Genomic DNA, 20,860 nt, shown 5'->3' on the forward strand with positions numbered 1-20,860 from the left:
TTGGCCTGCTGTGTTCATCCAGCTCTACACCTTGTTATCTCGGATTCTCCAGCATCTGCAGTTCCTATTATCTCTCTTCACAAACATATATTCATTTAGGAGAGCACCTACTATTTACTCAAAATATTTATTCATAATGAATCTGAACAGTTATCTAATAACTCACGGACAGGAACAGATGGGATCCAACACTTCCACATAATCACATTAAATGGATGTGTTATCAATGGCAATTCCCAACACGGACCATTTATTATACTAGTAATTTGCTAGTGTCGTTGCCAGTATATGCGCTCACAGTTGCATAAGCCCTTCACAAGGGAAGGCATCTCAAAATGATGGTAAGAGGGCTTTGAGATTGGAATTTCAGAACTTGGAGCCAAGGAACTGAAGACACAATGCCAATGGCAGGGTAAAAGTTGCCTGTGTTTGACTCTCAACTGCCATAACCTCAGGGCTGTTAACCAACTGTTTGAAAGTGAGACTGGGCTGGGTGATTTGTTTTTCAAGTGACACAGACATGATGGGTGGCAATAGTGTTTGGCTTCAAGGGGAACCTACTGGTGGTGGTGCTGCCATTGTCTTTCAAGGTAGTAGAGGTCAGATTTGAAAAGTTCTGTTGAAGGACTCTTGACAAGATGAGTGCAGGTTGAAGAGAATTAGTTGGAGCACAAACAAAACCTAAGTCAGAAACAGCGGTTGGGAGAGGGGTGTAAACGTGGATGTACCTACAGAATTAGAGACAGGCAGGGTTACAAATGAATTTAAACAAAAGACAGGGGAACTTCAATTGGTGGCATCATGAGCCAGAAATCAAAATGGTCTGATGGGTGAATGGGACTTGCACAGAATAGGCACAGAAGTCATAGGAAGTGAGACAAGGAGTACAACCAGAGTATTTAGGTAGGGCAGGTGACACAAAGTACAGCAAGGCAGAAAGGATTCAATGAGACTCAAGATGCTGTTACTCATAGGTTGAGAAAATGACTCAAAGTTAGCATCAACTTGCCTCAAGAATTAAAGATAAAGGGTAAATTGATAGGTATCCAATCAAAGGTGATTGTCAGGGCCGTTAATCAACTCCTAGGTTGACTGAGATGTAAACTGGTATTCTAGAAGTCAGAATTCTAAGAAATAATATAGTACAAGATTTGGATGAAGAATGGCAAGCAAACAAACCATCAGATAAAAGTTCCAAACTGCTGTGTTTTAAGAACACATACTTTTCCATATCATGCCTATAAACACCATGAGCCTGAAAACAGAGAAGACTATTTTAAAAATTGAGAGCGCAAAAAACTCACCTTAATGACAAAAGTTGCTCAAGAATGGAATGCATGGCCCTTCGTTAATGTGATTGACACTACTCCACTGCTATCTGGACTGAGTCGATACAGTGTGGAACTGGAGGAATACAACAGGTCAGGCATTATCAGAGGAGCAGGAGATCGATGTTTCAGGCCTAGATCCTTCACCAGGACTGGGGAGGGTGAGGGAGCTGGGAAATAAATAGACAAAGGAGGGGTGTGGCTGGGCAAGGTAGGTAGGAAGTGGTGGGGATTGGTCAGTGAGGTGGGTGGGGTGGATAGGTGGAGAAGGAGATGGACAGATTGTATCTAGGGCTTCAGATGGAGGTGGGGGGGAGGCCAGGTGCCAAATCTGACACCTCCCACCACCTCCTTGATTATGGCCCCACCCTCAATCACCAGACCATCATCTCTCGGACCATTCAAAACCTTATCACCTCAGGAGACCTCCTACCCACAGCTTCTAAACTCATCGTTCCTCAATCCGGCACTGCCTGGTTGTATCTCCTTCCCAAAATCCACAAACCTGACTGCCATGGTCCGTCCATTGTCTTTGTCTGCTCCTGTGCCACTGAACTATCTCTGCATACCTTGACTCTATTTTTCCCCACCTACGTTCAGGACACTACCCATACCCTCCACTTTCTCCAGCCCTTTCAATTCCCCAGCTCCTAAAACCTCATCTACACCATGGACACCCGATCCCTGTACACGTGTATCCCCCACTCAGATGGCCTAAAGATTATAAGACAGAGCAGCAGAAATGAGACTATTCGGCCCATCAAGTCTGCTCTGCCATTCAATCATGGCTGATAAGTTCCTCAATACCATTCTCATGCTTTCTCCCCGTAACCCTTGATTCCCTTGATAATCAAAACCCAACTATCTCAGTCTTAAATGTACTTGATGACGTGGCCTCCACAGCCTTCTCTGGCAGCGAATTCCATAGATTCACTACTCTCTGGTTGAAGAAGTTTCTCCTTATTTCTGTTCTAAAAGGGGTTCCCTTTACTCTAAGACTATGCCCTCGGGTCCTAGACTCTCCAATGGAAGTATCTTCCCAACATCCACTTTGTCCAAGACATTCAGTATTCTGAAAGTATCAATTAGATCCCCCTTCATCCTTCTAAACTCTAATGAGTATAGTCTCATAGTCCTCAAACGTTCCTCATATGATAAGCAAAAATCCTCTGCTTCTTCCTCTCCCATAGGCCCAACCAGTGTCCCCCCACCAACACCCTCATTCACTTAACAGAACTTGTCCTTATCCTCAACAACTTTTCATTTAGCTCCTCCCACTTCCTACCAAAGGGATGGCGACAGGCACCTGTACGGATCCGAGTTATGCCTGCTTCTTTGTAGGCTACGTGGAACAGTCCCTCTTTTGCTGTTTATACCGGTATACCAGTACCATCTCTCACCTCTTCCCCCACTACGTTGATGACTGTATTGGCGCTCTTTCATGCCCTCACAAGGAGCTTGAACTGTTCACCAACTTTACTGACACCTTTCACCCCAAACTCCAATTCAGCTGGACCATCTCCGATACCACCCTCCCCCATTCCTAGACTTCTGTCTCCATATCCGATAAAAGTGTCTCTGCACCAACATCTATTTCAAACTCACCAACTCCTGCAGCTAAGACTACATGTTCTCTCACTCATCCTCCTGCAAGAATGCAATTCCTTACTCCGAATTTCTCTGCCTCCAACACACCTGCTCCGCATTCCATTCACAAAAATTCTGGAGGTCCTCCTACTTCAAGGACTGTAACTTCCCTCCTCCATTGATCAAAAATGCCCTCAACCACATTGCTTGCATTTCCCGCACTTCTGCCCTCAAACCCCTTTCCCCCAACAAAAATAAAGTAGGAGTCTTCCTGGTCTTCATGTACCACCCCACCAACCTCCGCATCATCCTCTGCCATTTCCGCCACCCACAACCTGATCCCACCACCCCAACTGCCTTTTGTAGGGACCATTCACTCCGCGACTCCCTCATCCACTCCACATTCCCCACCAACTCGACCACACCAGCACCTTTCTCTGCAACTGCAGGAGGTGCTACACATGACTCCCCTCCCCTTTCACCTCCATCTGAGGCCCAACACAAACTTTCCATATCTGACAGGGGTTCACTTGTACATCCTCCAACCTGGTCCACTCTATCTGCTGCTCCCGATGTGGCCTCCTTGACATTGGCGAGACCAAACATATACTCAGTGGCAGATTTGTGGAGTATTTGTGCTAAAAATCAACAAATCTTCCAGTTGCCAACCATTTTAACTTCCCCTTACACGGTAACATGTCCATCCTGGACCTCCTCCAGTGTCACAATGGCACTACAAGAAAACTGGAGGGACAATACCTCATATTCGGCTTTGGCAGCCTACTGCCTAATGGCCTAAACATAGAATTCACCAGTTTTAAAATCTTCCCACCCTGGCTTCATTCCATGTCCAATCGTCCCTCATCCCTGCCTCCTTGACCTGGCCTTACTTGTCCAACTCCTTTCCCACTTATCCTCCCAACTGTTCCCAATGACAAAGCCCAACTATCCCTACCTGCATCCACCTATCGCCATCCATCCTACCTTCTCTTTCTTCTATTTATTTCCCAGCTCCCTTCACCCCTCCCCAGCCCTGCTGAAGGGTCTCGGCCCAAAACGTCAACTCTCCTGCTCCTCTGATGCTGTCTGACCTGCTGTGTTCCTCCAGTTCCACACTGTATCGACTCTAACTCCAGCACCTGTCGTTCTTAGTATCTCCACTATTTGGACTAATTTCATTTTAAATTTAGTTAAAAAATTGGCCAGTAAATTAAAATTGCTGCTTTAAATCCAAAGCAGTTCCAATATCCCAAAGTCAGCAACTTGTATGAATTAAGACCCCAACTCTTCCTTTTTCATTATTTCCACTTAACTTTTATTCGTTTTATTTTTCATTCCAACAGAAAAATGCCAACACCAGCTGAAATAATTTGAATAGTTTTTAAAGCAGGGCAGGGTAATGGGAGTCAAAATGTGAACTTTGTTTTCTCTCCACAGATGCTGCCATACTGCCGAGTTTCTCCAGCAATTTGTTTTTATTTGTTACAGTGCAAAGGTGGATAGTTTTGAATCTATAGCTCACACAGCTGAGTCAAGTGAAATGAACTATGCGTATCAATTCAAATTATGATAGATGCTGCAATGTGGACTAAAACCAGAATATACTGGCAATATTCACGTCAGACAGCATCTGCAACAACAGAAGCAGAATTCATTCTTCAGGTTAATGACCTAAAGGTCAGAACCGTTGCTCTTATCACAACTTCTACAGACAACAGCATTTCCAGATTTATCTGAATGCAAAAACTATCCATTAGGAACAAAGTTGGATAACTGATCTCAGAATGGCAACCAACACGGAAGTCCACTTCCAAAAGGAAGGCCTAAAGGGCAGCACATAACATGGCACTGTGCAGCTCCAAACTCTCTTGTGATATTTTCGGATGGAAGTATTCATTTCTAGGTATTTGGTAGGCATCCAAAAATGGTCAGAGTGACCATATTTAATATTTATCCAATTAGGTTTTATTCAGGTCTCTAAAAAACATTTTGGATTGATTTCATCTCGTCCTTTCTTAATTACTGAATAGCTAACCTCATCTCCTAATCCCGTGCATGACGTGGCACTTCTTCAATTCCTCGAGAGTGAAATGGACTTGAATGCAATAAATAATAAAATTATGACTTTGTCTTGTGCACTTCTCTAACAAACAATGGTCAAATTTCATCTGTCCCCTTGCTCCAAACATCAACATATAAGAAACTAGGCCACAAAAACAATGGTGTGAACTCAGAAATCAATTAAAATAAACCGGTTACATTGACTGAGATAACAAGGCGTACAGCTGGATGAACACAGCAGGCCAAGCAGCATCTTAGGAGCAGAAAGACTGACGTTTCGGGCCTAGATCCTTCTTCAGAAAACCCGAAACATCAGCCTTCCTGCTCCTCTGAAACTACTTGGCCTGCTGTGTTCATCTAGATCTACACCTTGTTATCCAAGGATCAGGATGTTCTCTGGTAGAAGCTACTGACATTGACTCTGTAGACTGAGATAATGAGAACTGCTGATGCTGGAGAATCCGAGATAACAAAGTGTGGAGCTGGATGTACACAGCAGGCCAAGCAGCATCTTAGGAGCACAAAAGCTGACGTTTTGGGCCTAGGCCCTTCATCAGAAAAGCTTTTTTCTGATGAAGGGTCTAGGGCCGAAACGTCATCTTTTGTGCTCCTAAGATGCTGCTTGGCCTGCTGTGTTCATCCAGCTCCACACTTTGTTACCCCTTGACTCTGTAGGCTAATGGGTGGAATGATCAATGGTGCATATCCTATCATACCAAGTTTCCTTTTTGCATAAGAACAATAAGCAGAAACAACACAACTTGGTCAAGTATCATCCTGAAGCTACTGAGCCAGAATTTTAGTGGAGCATGGTACACAATTCATCTGCTGAGTAGGTTTTGCCCCCAAAGTTTATAAAAATGTTACCTGGCAATAGGATAGTGAGTAAAACTGGGCATGCAACAGGGTAACTCCTTAGTCACTCAGATGCAACAGTTACTGATGACTGAGTTAGCTGCCAGTTTTGTTAGGGCTTCAAACAGGAAATGGCCATTGCCTATAGGCAAATTAATTAATTCAGTTGATTTAATTAATTTGACTGTAATATCGCACCATTCATTTAAATGAGTCAAAATAATTTTGTCATTCAAGAGTATTTGTACTAGTTTGAAAAGTACTGTAATCTCTTCCTCCATTTGGTGGCTCAGAGTGTGCTTAATTTGCTCATGTGGCAAGTCACCCTCTTGCTCAGTAACTGCATGCAATCAATATGACTTTTTATTTAGTATATAGTGGGCAGATTTTCGTCAAAATTATTGATAGATACCATTATCAAAAATGCCAAATTAAAGGATAATATTACTCTTTCGGTTTGGGAATAAAATATGCTACTTTAAACAACTTCCAAACTCGATGATCAAGCAGGAACACAAAGTTTCTGTTTTCAGTTTGTCTGTGACTAGTGTTTTGAAACAGATAATTTTTATAATTTTGAATGGCCAAACAATGGATAAGAGAATAGACGCTGTCAGATGATGTACAGGCTGTACAAACCAGTGACTATTTCCTCCCCGACTCCTTTAATTTGATAAAATCAAACTCAGATTGCCACAGCTCTATTTGAATGTCTTGCAATTTACCCAGATAGCTGTAAGCCAAACTATACACCAAAATTCCATTTCAGGAGAGCGACATGTAGTAAGTCTTCAGTGGAAGCATTTCTAAATTAGCATTTGAACCATTATATTTATTTTGTTGAAGTCATATCCAATTAGAATGATGAAGCTATTAAGGCATGCAAAACCTAGCCATAAAGTTCTTAATTGGTTTTCCGGTTTAGATACAAATGGACTGCATGTATGCAAAAAATTCCAGGTGCTTTGAACCTCTGAGTTTAATGGCCTTGATTTTGCTTGAGTAAAGAACTTTCAAGAGGGAAAATAACAACAAAATTGAGAATTTAGAAATTTGCAGAACCCTGAAGCTGTTAGCTATAATATTATCCTTTTAGCCATGGGATATAGCTTTGAATCCAACTTAAGAAAGAATAGATAAAAATAGCTGAAAGTTGGTAAGCATCTTAAATGAAAGGGATTCAGTCAGCCTGGATCCATTTTCTCATAATTATGAACATGCAGCATAGAAGTGCCCTCTATTTGGCCAGACATAATCAGAGCCAACAAAATAGATTTCTGCAAGAAGAGGGACAAAAAAGTTAACAGCTGGATACGGATTGCAGTTTAGGTATATTATGCAAAAGGGATATACACAGTTGAAAAAGTGATAAATGTGGATCTTCAATGGCTTAAGGCTGTGACTATATCACACTGACAGGATTCACAAGTCTGACTCCTAGACTGTGCTCAGTTAACTCATCTTAGTTGTGATGTACAAGACCGTAAGAAATAGGAACCGAAATAGGCTATTTGGCCGCTCAGGCCAGTTCCACCATTCAATAGGATCATCGTTAATCTAACTTCCTGCATAACCACTTTCTTGCCCTTTCCCCATAATCCTCGATTCCTCTACTAATCAAAAATCTATCTCAGCCTGAAATATACATAAGGACTCTGTCCCAACAGCTCTTTGTGGCAAGATGTTCCAAAGATAATCAATCCTTGGAAAAGGAATTTCTCCTCATCTCAGTCTTAACTTGGTCCCCTTTTATTCTGAGACTATGCCCTCTGGTCCTAGACTCTCCCATGAGGGAAAACATTCTCTCAGCATTTAATCTGTCAAGCCACTTAAGAATCCTATATTTTTCAATAAGATTACCGCTCATTCCTTTAAACAGCAATGACTAGAGTCCCAACCTGTTTAGCCTTTGCTTGTAAGATAATCCCTCCATACTAGTGAATCGCCCTAGTGAACCTTCTCTGAACTGTCTTCAATGAAATGATATCTTTCCTTAAATAAGGGGATCAAACTATTCACAGTACTCCAGATATGGTCTCACCAGCACCTTGTACAGTTGAAATAAGACACTCCTACTCTTTAGCTGTAACCCTCCTGAAATAACAGCCAACATTCCATTAGTCTTCCTGATTACCTGCTGTACATGTGTGCTTGCTTTGTGTTTCATATACAACTACCTTCGCGTTGTAGCTTTCTGCAGTTTTTCACCATTTTAGTAATATTCTGTTCATTTGTTGTCTCTTCCAAAATGAACAACTTTGCATTTGCCCACATTATACTCCAGTTTCCAACTTTTTTGTTATTTATTGAGCCTACCAATATCCTTCATAAACCATTTGTATTACTTTCACAACCTGCCTTTCCATTTGTGCCTGCAAATTTGAATACAGTACATTCACTTCCTTCCACCAAATCAGTAACTGTAAATAGTTGCAGTCCCAGCACTGATCCCTGCGGAAGTCCACTGGCCACCCTTCTTACCCACATGCTGTTTCCCTCAATTAGCCAATTCTTTACCCGTGCCAAAAAACCATCTCCAAAAATCATGGGCTTTTCTCATGTCTTAAACATTTGTGAAATTGCATCAAGTGCTTTCTGGGAAGTCAAAATATAACACATCTACTGGTTCCCCTTTATCCACCCTAGTTGAGACATCCTCAAAGAACTCTAATAAGTTAGTTAGACACAATTTCTCTTTCATGAAGACATGTTGACTTTGCTTGATTAGATCATGAATTTCCAAATGTTCGTATATTACTTCCTTAATAATTAATTCCAATACTTTTCCAACAATAGATGCTAGACTAATCGGCCTCTAGTTACCCACATTTTGCCTCCCCTCATTTTTGAATAGGGGTGTCAAATTTGCTGTTTTCTAATCCTCTGGCACTTCATCAGAATCTCAGGATTTTTTTGGAAAATTACCATTAATGCATCCACTATCTCTGTAGCTACCTTGTTTGGGATCCTAGGATGCAAGCCATCGGGGCCAGAGAGACATAGCTGCCTTTAGCCTCATTAGTTTGTCTGCTACTACTGCGTTAGTGATGGTAAAGTTACTTAATTCATCCTCTATATCCTCTACTATTAATGAGATGTTTGGCATATCTTCCACCATAAAGACTGATGTAAAATCTCTGTTTAACTCCTCTGTGATGTCTTTGTTCTCCATAATTGTCTCCCCAGATTCATTCTCTAAGAGGCCTATGTTCACTTTGACCTCTCCGTTTTTTTTGAAACATTTAAAGAAAATCTTATTATGAGGTTTTATATTCCTTACTAGTTTGCCCTCGCAATTTATTTTCTGTCTTTATCATCTTTTTGGTCCTCCTTTGCTGAATTCTGAATTTATCCCAGTCTTCAATGCTATCACTGATTTTGGTCTCCATATATGCTTTTACTTTTGACTTAATACTCTCCTCAACTTCCTTAGGTAGCCATGGCTGTTTGATCCCTCTCTTGGGATCTTTCCTCTTTACCGAGATAGATTTTTGCTGAGAGGTCCAAGAGGCGCAACACTTTGTTTCAACAGTCTCGGGTTAAAATAAAAATGATCAACAGAGGTATAAAGGAATTGCAATTGCAAGTCCGTGTTGGTGTCAAATAGAGGCAAGATTTGGCTGGGCTATGATGATTCAGTAATTTGCCAATAGCTTTTATTCAGGCTTTCTCTAGACAAGGCTTCGAAAACTGCACAACAAATCCATACCATCAGGCAGTGAGAAAAGCAGTTGTGTGGAAGCAAGACAAGAAACTGCTCCCTTTATCATCTCTAATGTTCCTTACCGAGTTAAGTGCATGGTCAAGATTATATCACACAACTGCAGAAAGGACCAGTAAATATATCCAGAGCTACTACATCGTTGTAAAGCCAGTGCTTAATGAAACACCCAAATGACAGTTAAATTCCATAGACATAACTGAGATCAACAGGTGGTGAATGGAATCAGGAGTTAGTGTACAAATGTCAGCAAATGGAATTTACAATTTACAAAATAAAACATCCTCTTGGAACTGAAACCTCTTTGATCATGAAATAAAGACTGGGCTACATAAACTGGAATAACATATCTTAGAAAATCTGGACCACGTCATAACTTTTCTCTATAGTTGCCGTAATTAAGGCTGCCTATTTCAATGTTCATGCACTGATTACACATCTTACACTATCATAGCATGAGGTCTACGTAAGATCCCTTTCATACTGATGCTCATGATTTTCTCTTTTTCAAGGCACTGCAGGGCTGTGCATCACGAAAATGTTCTCATGTATAGAGAAAGTCCAATGAGCTCCACACCAAAATGAGATGTTCACGTCAACTTCTTAGCCATCAACAGGGTTAATCGTGAATTTCTAATCTATGAGTACCATGGCCAGGTCAAGAAAACTAACAAGCGTTATATAATCTATAGCGTACCGGAACAAACTTTTCTTCTATAACACCAGGATATTCTCAACACATTTTATAGTCAACACAATAATAATAAAATGTGAGGCTGGATGAACACAGCAGGCCAAGCAGCATCTCAGGAGCACAAAAGCTGACGTTTCGGGCCTAGACCCTTCATCAGAGAGCATCTGCAGTTCCCATTATCTCTTATAGTCAACACAGTATTGTTTGAAATTAAAAAATGTTGGAAATATTCAAATTAGCCAGCATCAGTAGTGAGAAACAGGTGATGTTTCAGGTCAAAAGGATCTTTTATTAAAATTCACGACAGTAAGAAATGTAGCACCATGAAATATTTTGTCCTACAAGTTCCCCTGCTTTCCAACTATCACAGGAGACTCTTCATTCTTCCTGCCCTACCCCACCTATTCCATTACATTTTTTACTGCCTTCAGTTCTAAGGAGAAGTCAACTTGAACTGAAACATTAACTTTATTTCTCTCTACAGAAGTTACTTGACATGTTAAATTTTTTCTAGAGCTTTTTCATTTTTATTTGATTTCCAGCATCACCAGTATTTTGGTTTTGTAGCGGTACATGTCAAGTATGATCCTGTAAATGTAGTTTTGCAGCCAATCAGCACATACCAAAATTCCAAAAACAGCAATGAAATAATGACGATGTAATTTGGATAATCGAATGATAATTATTGGCCAGGATACTGGGCTGAACGTTTCATTTCTCCTTCAATCAGTTTTGTCGGATATTTTGCACCATCTCAGAGGGTTGATGGAAACTCAGTTTAACATCTTATCTACGAGACAATATAATGCTCTTGCTTGACTATCAGCCTTGTTTATCTGTCCTCTCAAGGAACTTGCACTCAAAACCCTCTAATTTTGCAGGTGAGGTCTACCACTGTGTCATGGGTGACAAAAGAGAAAGGGACTGGGAGAAATTAAGGCAAAGGTCTGAAGAATTAAGCCAGGTATTCTGCTAACAGTTTGGAACTGACTAAACACTAAAATAGGGCCGAGGTCAGGTGGGACGAACCACACTCAGATCAAAACAACATAAGCATGAACCAATGATCAAGGAAGCTTGTTTAAAAGAAAAACTTGTCACGTATGGAATGAAAACAGTAAGACAAAATGAGACAGCCAAAGCTGAGAAACATAGGAAATACACAACAGTCACTGGTATCCTTCATTTGTCTCCATTTGTCCATGTGATCTAGTTCAACCCAGAAGCATTATGTATCTACATTCTCAGACTAAAGACTCTGATTTCAGGTTATATAGAATGTAATCAATTTCATGGGACAATTAAAAGGGAAAAGAAAAATGCTACGACTTTAAACCCGATATTTTTCCTCAACTGCCACATGTACATTTGTTTATCAACAGCCAATTGTGTACTTGTGCATTAAAATAGTCTCAAAGGGAAACAATGAAAAGTAATAGAGCAGTACAAAGTATGAAAGGAACATAGTCATCTGCAGTTTGTCACAAGTGTATACACATGGGCTGAATATGAAATACTTCAGTAGCACAGCCTAGCAATTCATTTTCACAATTCATCACTTCTCTTCCCGGTCACTCCAGACACCAATTCTTAATCACATGGCCCCACGGCAAAACAATAATCCTGGACCACTAAACATGGAGGGTGGGAAATTAGGCTTGTTAGCATTGGTTATATGGGACACTGAAAGACCCTACAGCTTTAAAAATGCACTGGCAGTGCACACTTGTACTTCTGGGGTGAATTGCATTGTGTGCCATACAGCTGTTTGCTCATGCACTGAATACCCTCTGAAAGGATCCAGAGCATGTAGTTCAGGATATCAATAGACCAATGTGACATCAGTGGTGCCCACTGTTTTGTCCCAATACTCCAGTCAATGATCTCACTTACGCATACCAATCTGAACGCACCTTCAACTTGAGAAAGGCTTTGCCATCAGGGTTATTTCTATGGATCATCAAATATTTTGCAGTTTCCACAAATATCTGACGCTGTCTAGAATTGTGTAAAGGTGTACAAAGAATGCCGTGATAGGCGCTGAAGTACTTTGCACTGACTTCAAGGCTTCTCAACAAACCAGTTCAGAATGTTGAATAGCTTGGAGATGATGGAAGGCATGCCAAGCAAGAAAAGCTGCTGGAAGAGGGAGAAAGGGATGGAAAAAAGATGGCTTTCAATGGGAGACTATTCCACTGGACACAATTCTCTTAACTGAGCCCCAGTGAAGAACCACATATGAGATTTAGATGGTATTAGTGAGGTTGCACCTGGAATATTGCGTACAAATTTTAGTCGCTTACTTGAAAGGCATTTAATTGTATTGGAGATAATGGGAACTGCAGATGCTGGAGAATTCCAAGATAATAAAACGTGAGGCTGGATGAACACAGCAGGCCAAGCAGCATCTCAGGATCTCATGTGCTCCTGAGATGCTGCTTGGCCTGCTGTGTTCGTCCAGCCTCACATTTTATTAATTGTATTGGAGGCAGTTCAGAGGTTCACTTTGTCTTGTAAAGATAGATTGAGCAGTTTTAGGCCAATACACATTGGAGTTTAGAAAAGTGATACGAGATCTAATTGAGTTACACAAGATGTTCAAGTGAATTGACAAAGTAGATGCAGGAAGGATGTTTCCTAATGTAGGTCAATCTGGAATGAGTGAATATAGTTTTAGGGTTTAAAATAGAGATTAAGAGAAATTACTCCTTCCAAACAGTTGAGAATATGTGGATGCTGGGACATTGAGTAAATTCGAGGAGGAGATAGAAATTTATTTTGTAATGGGCTAAAAAGTGGACACGAAAGCAGAACAGGGAAAGAATGAGGCAGAAATGAAATTGGCCAAAATGGTATCAAATGGCGGAGCAGGCTTGAGGGGTTTATTTACCTACTCCTAGCTCTTACGCTTTCATGTTCCAAAAGAACATTCCCCCATGTTCTTCTGTCACCTTCTGCAGCAGCAAGGACTGCAGTGAATCAAGGAAGCATTTCACCACCATCTTCTCCAGGGCCATTCGGGATGGTCAATAAATTTTGGTCTAGATAGCGACAGCCACATTCCGTAAAGGAAAAAGAAAACGCACTGGCTCTTGCACTTGCCTCTTTCTCACTAGCACATGTTGCACCAAACCCAAGGTGAAGATTATGGTGCAGTGATAGTGTCAATGGACTGTTAATTCAGATCTCCATGCCAATGATCTGGACAAAGGTTCAATTCCCATTGCGACAAGTAAAGCTTAAACTTAATTGAAATGGAGAACCGAAATCTAGTAGCTACGTGGACAATATCTGTACCAAATATATATGTGCCTACATTCTTCAGGTCTGGAGCCAGAGATGTTTACAACATTTCACTAATTGTGCTGTTATGAACAGTGGATGACAAAAAATAGGAACAGTAAGACGCCATACAGTCATGGATGACCTTGGGTTTCAACTCCACATTCTCACCAACTCTCTATAATCCTTGATTCCCTCAGACACCAAAAGTATGTATCTTAATATTAAATATACTTAATGATAGTGTCTCCACAACTCTCAGGAGTAGAATATTCTGAAGATTCACAACACCTTGACTGAATCCTTATCCTAAATGATTACAACCCCTAAACTTGAAACTGTGATCCCTTGGTTTATATTACTAGCCAGGGGAAGTAATATTACTATCTAACCTGTCAGGTCCCCATATAATGTCGAATGCTTCTATCATAAGACCACAAGAAGTGGGATCAGGAATAGGCCACGTGGCTCCTCGAGCCTGCACCACAATTTAATAGGGCCATGGATTAACTGACATTCCTCATTTCCACTTTTCTGCGTTTTTCCCATAATCTTGGATTCTCCTACAGATCAAGAATCTATCTCACTCCAAATTATCCATTTTAAAGGCTGCTAAAACAACCAATTCCTTCTCTTTCAATGCTTGCTCATTCAAGCATGTCACACAGTGACATACCCACATTGGCATCTCTACAGTGAGCACAGAAGCATAGTACTTATTTGAAAGCTATAGAAGCCAATATCTTCCAGTGCCACACATAGACTGCTACTTTGTTCCCTCATGGGGCCTTACTCTTCCTTGGCCATTCTCTTGCTCAATTAGACTTACAAAATATCTTTACATTTTCCTAATGTTATCTACCAGTGCTTTTTTCATGCTCAGTCTTCACTCTCGTTTAAAAAAAATCTTTTTTAAATGATCCTTTCTGCAACATTTTTTATACTCTTCTAAGCCATCCACTGTTTTGAGCCTTCAGAACCATAATATGCTTCTTTTGGTATATCCTTTGACATTTGGGGTCCTCTGGACTTGCTGGTTTCACCCTTCACCTTTATGGGAATGTGTTGGCCCTGTACTCTCACTATCACTCTTTTGAATGTCTCTAATTGCTGACACGTGGATTTTTCTTCAAATAGCTACTCTCAGTTCATTTTGGCTAGATCTTGTCTAATGTTATTAAAATCAGCTTTTTCCCATTTCAGACCTGTAAACTTTCAGTCTTTAGTGAGCTGGACATTCATTGCATTATCTCCAACACAACTGTTCCACAAGTACAGAGGCCAAAATTACACAGAATATTATAGGCACAGTCTCATGAAAACTCTGTAGAATTGTAGCAAAACTTTTTTATTCTTGTACTCCGATTCCCTTGCATTAAAGGCCAATGTTTGTCGCTATCCTAATTGTTTCCTCTATCTGCATGCTGACATGTTTTTCTCTTTATAAGTACAATCAACGCTCTGTGAAATCAACATCCACAGGTTTTTATAATATTATTCTGGTTTTCTATTCTTACGACCATTGTAAATAATTACATGCTTGCCCACAACATATTCCAAATGCACATAATTCTGAATTATCGCCCACTCATTTGCCATGTCTCTATCACTTTGCAGCTTCTTTATGTCCTCCACACACCATGAATTCCTACCTAGCTTTGTATTGTCGGCAAGCTTTCATATATCATGGTTTCTGTGTCTAAGTTGTTCGCATAGATTGTACATTTCTGAGACTCCAGCATTAATTCATGCACTTTCAGTCACAGCCAGCCAGTTTGAAAATGCTTCACCAAACCCTATCTGCTTCCTGACTGTAAAGCAAGCCTTTATCCATGTCAATACCTCCAAATAGACAAGCCCTTATTGTGTGTATTAATTATTCATGTGGCATCTCATCAAATGGATTTTGGAAATCCAAGTATATTACGTTTACTGGTTCGCCAGAAAGCTGTAATAAACTTGTGAAACAGGATTTCCCTTTCATTAAACCATGGTGACTTGTTCCAATTATACTATACTATTCTAAGAACATTGTCAAGACTTTCTATTTTCAAATGGATCTTTTGCTATAATGTTACTAATTAACCTTGACTTGCTGCACGAGATTCGATCTTAAACAGCATTAGCCCAAGTTGCTTGGCGAACAAGAAAACTGTTTGCTCTAGGATAATTGTCATAAAAGTATTTTATAAGCTCATCTTCCAGACTATCCCTGCCTATTTGATTGGGAAACGTTGAAGTTTCACAAAATCACAACATTGCTTTTGTTGCAAGTTCCAAGTTCCAATCATTTGCTACTGCAAGTTCTTACCGATGATATAACCACTGACTCGGGCCCTATAAACTATGCTACCAGTCTTTTCTAATCCTTGTTATTCCATCTTCCATAAAGATATATTTTTAAAACATTTTGAGCTGAGATACTTTTACACAAATGTCCTCATGTTGTTCTTTACTTGAAGGGATACTTAATCTCCTTTCCCACTCTGCTCTTCACTATGAACTGTTGTTGGCCCTAGGAAAATTATTTCCCAACCATGGTCACTTTATCCTCAGAGAACATAACAAGGCTCATGATTCGCAGAGAGATTGCAAAGACTGCAGATGTTGGAGTCAGAGGCAAGACTGTGTGGAACTGGAGGAACACAGGAGGCCAGGCAGCAGAGGAACAGGAAAGTTCAAGGGTCCTGATCCAAAATGTCAACTTTCAAGTTCCTTTGATGCTGTCTGGCCTGCTGTGTTCTTCATGATTCACATAACTACTTTGAGTCCCATGAAGAGGCATTACAACAATCTTAGCAATTTGTTGGAAGGCTTTCCAAGACTCTTGTGACCTCCTTGGCACCCGGCAATACATAGCCATGACGCCAGCAGTCTAAGCTCTCATTGGTGTCATTGAGACACTGGTTGGCTGAAGCTGTGGCATTAGTCACCCGAGTGCGCACCATGTTTGGGGTCCACCGGTGTGCAAAATTTGCTAGTACTTTCATGTCTGAAAGGATGAGGCCCAGGTTCTGTGTAAAATCCTGTGTCAAGTTATTGCTGGACTCCCACACATTCCTTAACACTGACCGCCGGTTTTACCACAGGCTTCCTTAAACACTAAGCACTTTGTTTAATATCCGTCAATAAAAATCCTCATCGGAAGCCTCTGCAGTGAAACTTGTGTGCAGCCTTAACCTCCTGTAAGCTGGCAGCTACTGACTGCAGTTTACTCATGTTACAGTAGCTCACCATGCGCAAATCACACTCTAATATAGCATCTAAGTTAGATGTACTGCCAGTGTCTGAACTTGAGGCTGCAAATGTGGAATTAATAGACAATACTTCTCATTACTCTCTTCTTGGTGTTCTTTCACTCATGGCCAAGCTGCTCTTTTTGAGTACTTGACAGTGTAAACGCACAAGGAGCATGCACATTAGAAGTGCGTATGATATGAGTCAAGTGGGATAATGAAGAGCAAGACTGGGAATATTGTGAGAATTCTGTCACTGCAATGGCTTCAGTCCTGCTGCTGGCCCTGGTCTCAGCAATGACAGTCAACGCAGTCTCCTTCATGATGGTTTAAATATGAAGTTTCTCTCCTTTTAGGAGCAGTTGCCTTTTTCTTCTTTTTGATTGGATTTTTTCATGGGATCTGTCATTGGCAAGGACAGGACTTGCTGGCCAGTTAAGAGTCAACCACATTACTATGGATACAGTCATGTTTGAGCTAGAGCAGGCGAGTACAGCAGAATTCATTCTCTAAAGTACATGAACGAATCAGATGGGCGTTACAACAATGACAGCTTTAAGTCTCCATTACTGAGACTGGCTTTCAATTCCAGATTTTGTTAATTCAATTTCTATTCCACTAGCAGCCATGATGCAACTTAGATAAATGTCCACGCCATTAGTTTTTGCTTCAACATTGTTAGTTCAGAGATGTTACTACTACGCCGTTGTCTTGTACCTCAGGTTATGTGCAACTTGCACTGTTAAGAAAGAGGAAACTGCAATGAGAGTCAGGCAATCTGTTTTGGAAGTATTGCTGTCATTATTGAATAGCGAGCAGTGCATAGGAAATGAGAGATGTGAATGTGAGGCCTGCAATAGTGCTAATTGCAGAGAGAACATAGTGAAGCGTATGATTACTAAATATAAGGTCTAAGTGAGAAGAGTTTGTTGATGAACAGTGATGGGATTTTGGTGACTTGAGCAATATAACATGCGTAGATGCATTTTCTGACAATGACCACTCCTGTGAGATCAACAAACATCTTGTGGCAGTTTCCAAGTCCTGTCGCTCAACTCCTGTCAGCAATCTCCATTGCTGTGTGTTACCGCTGCTTTTTGACAGTGTGACAGCAGGGTCCTGTTTTCCCTGACAAGTACAGGACATTTCTCTTCCCTTCCACCAACTCCAATAAGATCTCTGAGTGCAGTGCCTGACTAACTGGGAGGCAATTTTTATTCCATCATCACTCATTCATTCCTCTTCCCCAGGTTAAATGCTCCTCAAACATGACCCTCAGCATCTGTTCCAAGAACAATTCATCTCTCCTTTAAGGGGTGCAAGTTGGCTTTGAATGATATGAAAACAAAGTGCCGAGTGTCTGGAAGCAGGGCAGGCAGTATTGGTGGAGAGAGAAGCAGAGTTAATGTTTCAAATCCACTGATGCTCCTTCAGGTTGTAAATTTTTTTTTTATGCTGTTTACAAAGAAGTTGGAGGACTGAGTGGAACAGATGGTCAGAGTGCCCAGAGCAAAGGACAAAGTAAGTGCTGATGGTAGCAAATGAAAGATTGAGATGCCAGGTAAGTGTTAATGATGGCAGAAAATAAGTCAGCTCTGCTGAGACCAAACCCATGCAACGACAACATGGAGGATAATCGCAAATGGCACCTTACAGCCTTCAGGAAATAACGCAGAGTTCAATAACTTTAATAACACTGCCTACTGTTTTGATAACAGCTTTCCAAAGGATTGAAGACTATTCAAATAAAATTGCAGCATAAAGTTGACCAGCTACCTACATCAGAATCATCCACCTCATTGTGGTTAATTGTGCATTGCAATCCCTGTTTCTGACAAGTATCCAACTTCATCCTACACTGAGAATCATTGAGCAGAGAGCACAAAACCTAGACATTCTCACCTCAATAATTTATTTTACATAGGTCCCCAAGAAGCAACTTGAATATTAATGTGTACCCTGAAGCCCAAGTATTAAAAACTTTCTGTGGTAGTTTTTGAATTTTTTTAAACTGAAGTCAATACATCTTCAGACTGCACAGAAGAAAAATGTAGCTCCAAATCCTAATCTCTGCTGAGTTGGTACATCTCAGCAAATGCAGCTTCTGGGGCTCCAAAGCTCGCCCCCATACCACTAGAGGGTTTCAAAAAGGAAGTCAGTCAGGACTATCAACATTGATCGCTTTCTCATAACCACCCCCTGAAAATAAAGAGTCAGGAAAGGGTCTTTCTAGCATTGATATTGCAAAGAACTATAGCCATGTTAGCTTTCATAGCCAAACAGCCTGCCTTGTGTTACAGATGAAGTATGACCAATTTGAGCAAAGCGTTGAAGGGCTGCTGGCAAGCACAGAACTGCATCCAGCAGAAGTCAGGTTAGAGAAACGAAAATGGCAAGCAAGTTGAATTTCACAAAACGTCACTTCTTTTTCCTCTGCTCAGTAAAGGAACTGTCTCAAACATAGCAGGTAGTGCTGAGTAAAAGTTATAAGCTCAGAATGGGTTATTTCACAGTACATAATGGGCAGCACATTGATGCTAAAATCAGACTGACAAGAATAGATAACATTTTTAGAGTGCAGATGTTTTTACCACTCGCACTTTTCAAATCAAACCAAATATCCAAACATCTCAACATCCGGGAGTCTCTGTGTAATCTCTGGTCTTGCTATTCCATTTAACAGCTCAACATTGATGTCAAATAGACTACAATTATTTTAATATAATGTTCTACTTACATTCAAACTTCACAAGCCAGCAGCCAGAGACAATCCCCATCAAAGACTTCATGGTAGAGAGAGCGTGATCATTGGGAACAATAACGTGCGTCACTAAAAGCAAATAGGAAATTAAAACACTTGGTTAAAAATACGTACAAAAAAATTATAACATAATATATCATTATCTTCCTTTTCCTGTGAACTTCACAGTTTGCAGGTCAAGCTCTGATAGTTCAGATAATAGGATTTGTCCATTCATAAAAGATAAAGTGAAGCAGCCATGACAACCAAGCTGAATCACATCAAGGACAAAGGATCTTAAAAACTACCTTTCATCATATTTACCTAATTAAATAGTGGTGTGCTGCAGAATTTTCTGCAATCACCTGCGAATATTAAGACTGATAGCTGATAAAACAGCAGCACTCAGAGGACCCATCAAGTAATGACTGCAATACGAGACACATGCAGCTAAAAACATATGCAACTAAAAATCTCAGCCAACGCAGCACTGTTGATCCTCTGATAAAATACAATCATTATTGGTGTATAATTTATCTTCGAGATCGGTCACTCTACTTTAGGAATTAGAGGTCATTAGACTCTCAGTTCTTTCCAAGTACCGTCAATTATACTACATACATCCAGGTTTAGCACAAGTCCAAATGCTGCTTCTCTCTTCAATGTCTTTCCATTTTCATACAACCAATTAATCATATCATCACTGGTACAGCTTCCTATTTACAAGGTCCATGGTTTGAACAAGGAATCCCAAAAGAGAACACCCCTGCTCAATCACAATCGCCCCCCCCAACCCCAGTCCTTCACTTTCCTGGGGTGCCTCTGTTGCCTACAGCAGCAACATAAGCCAGCTGCTGCAGACAGAGCCCAGCCCCTCTGGAAATTCCTGTAGAAGCTGAGACTGTGATCTGTCTTAACTCTGCAGGAAAACCTCAGGAACACTTCCTTTTAATGCCTCTTGTGCACTGGTTCTCTCATTTTTCCTGAGATTATAGTATACATTTCGGCAATGATACAAAATCAGTTCACAAAACAAATACTTTGGGATTGGGCCCTGCAGGAATCCATGTATTTCATGCAAATGGGAGTTAAAAAGTAATTTTACCAGAGATTTGACAGAAGGAATGACAAAGTGTAATTGAGTATCAGCTGACCTAAAGGCACTGAGACTAACAATACAATAATGATGCTGAAACACCTCAAAAAGCATTTACAAGATGCTTGCAAGATTAATTCGCATAACAACATCAAGAATATATCATAAAATTCTACAGTACTGAAGGCCAAGAGATCCATTGCACTATTGCTGGCTCTCTGAAGTAGCTTTGTGTTTTGTTCCACCATTTTTCCAATGCA

General features: G+C 40.6%; 1 protein-coding gene across 3 annotated transcripts in view; it reads right to left on the reverse strand.

The window, feature by feature from the left end:
- The window catches only part of bard1 (BRCA1 associated RING domain 1), a 179,997-nt gene that overhangs the window by 12,583 nt on the left and 146,554 nt on the right, over nt 1-20,860 (reverse strand). For all 3 annotated transcript variants that reach the window (XM_048534695.2, XM_048534693.2, XM_048534694.2), the window contains one exon: nt 19,502-19,594. In XM_048534695.2, coding sequence (XP_048390652.1) covers nt 19,502-19,594 — 93 coding nt within the window. The remainder of the gene's footprint in view (nt 1-19,501; nt 19,595-20,860) is intronic.

The sequence above is a fragment of the Stegostoma tigrinum genome, chromosome 7 (genome assembly GCF_030684315.1).
Source record: "Stegostoma tigrinum isolate sSteTig4 chromosome 7, sSteTig4.hap1, whole genome shotgun sequence".
In the NCBI taxonomy this organism is placed as follows: domain Eukaryota; kingdom Metazoa; phylum Chordata; class Chondrichthyes; order Orectolobiformes; family Stegostomatidae; genus Stegostoma; species Stegostoma tigrinum.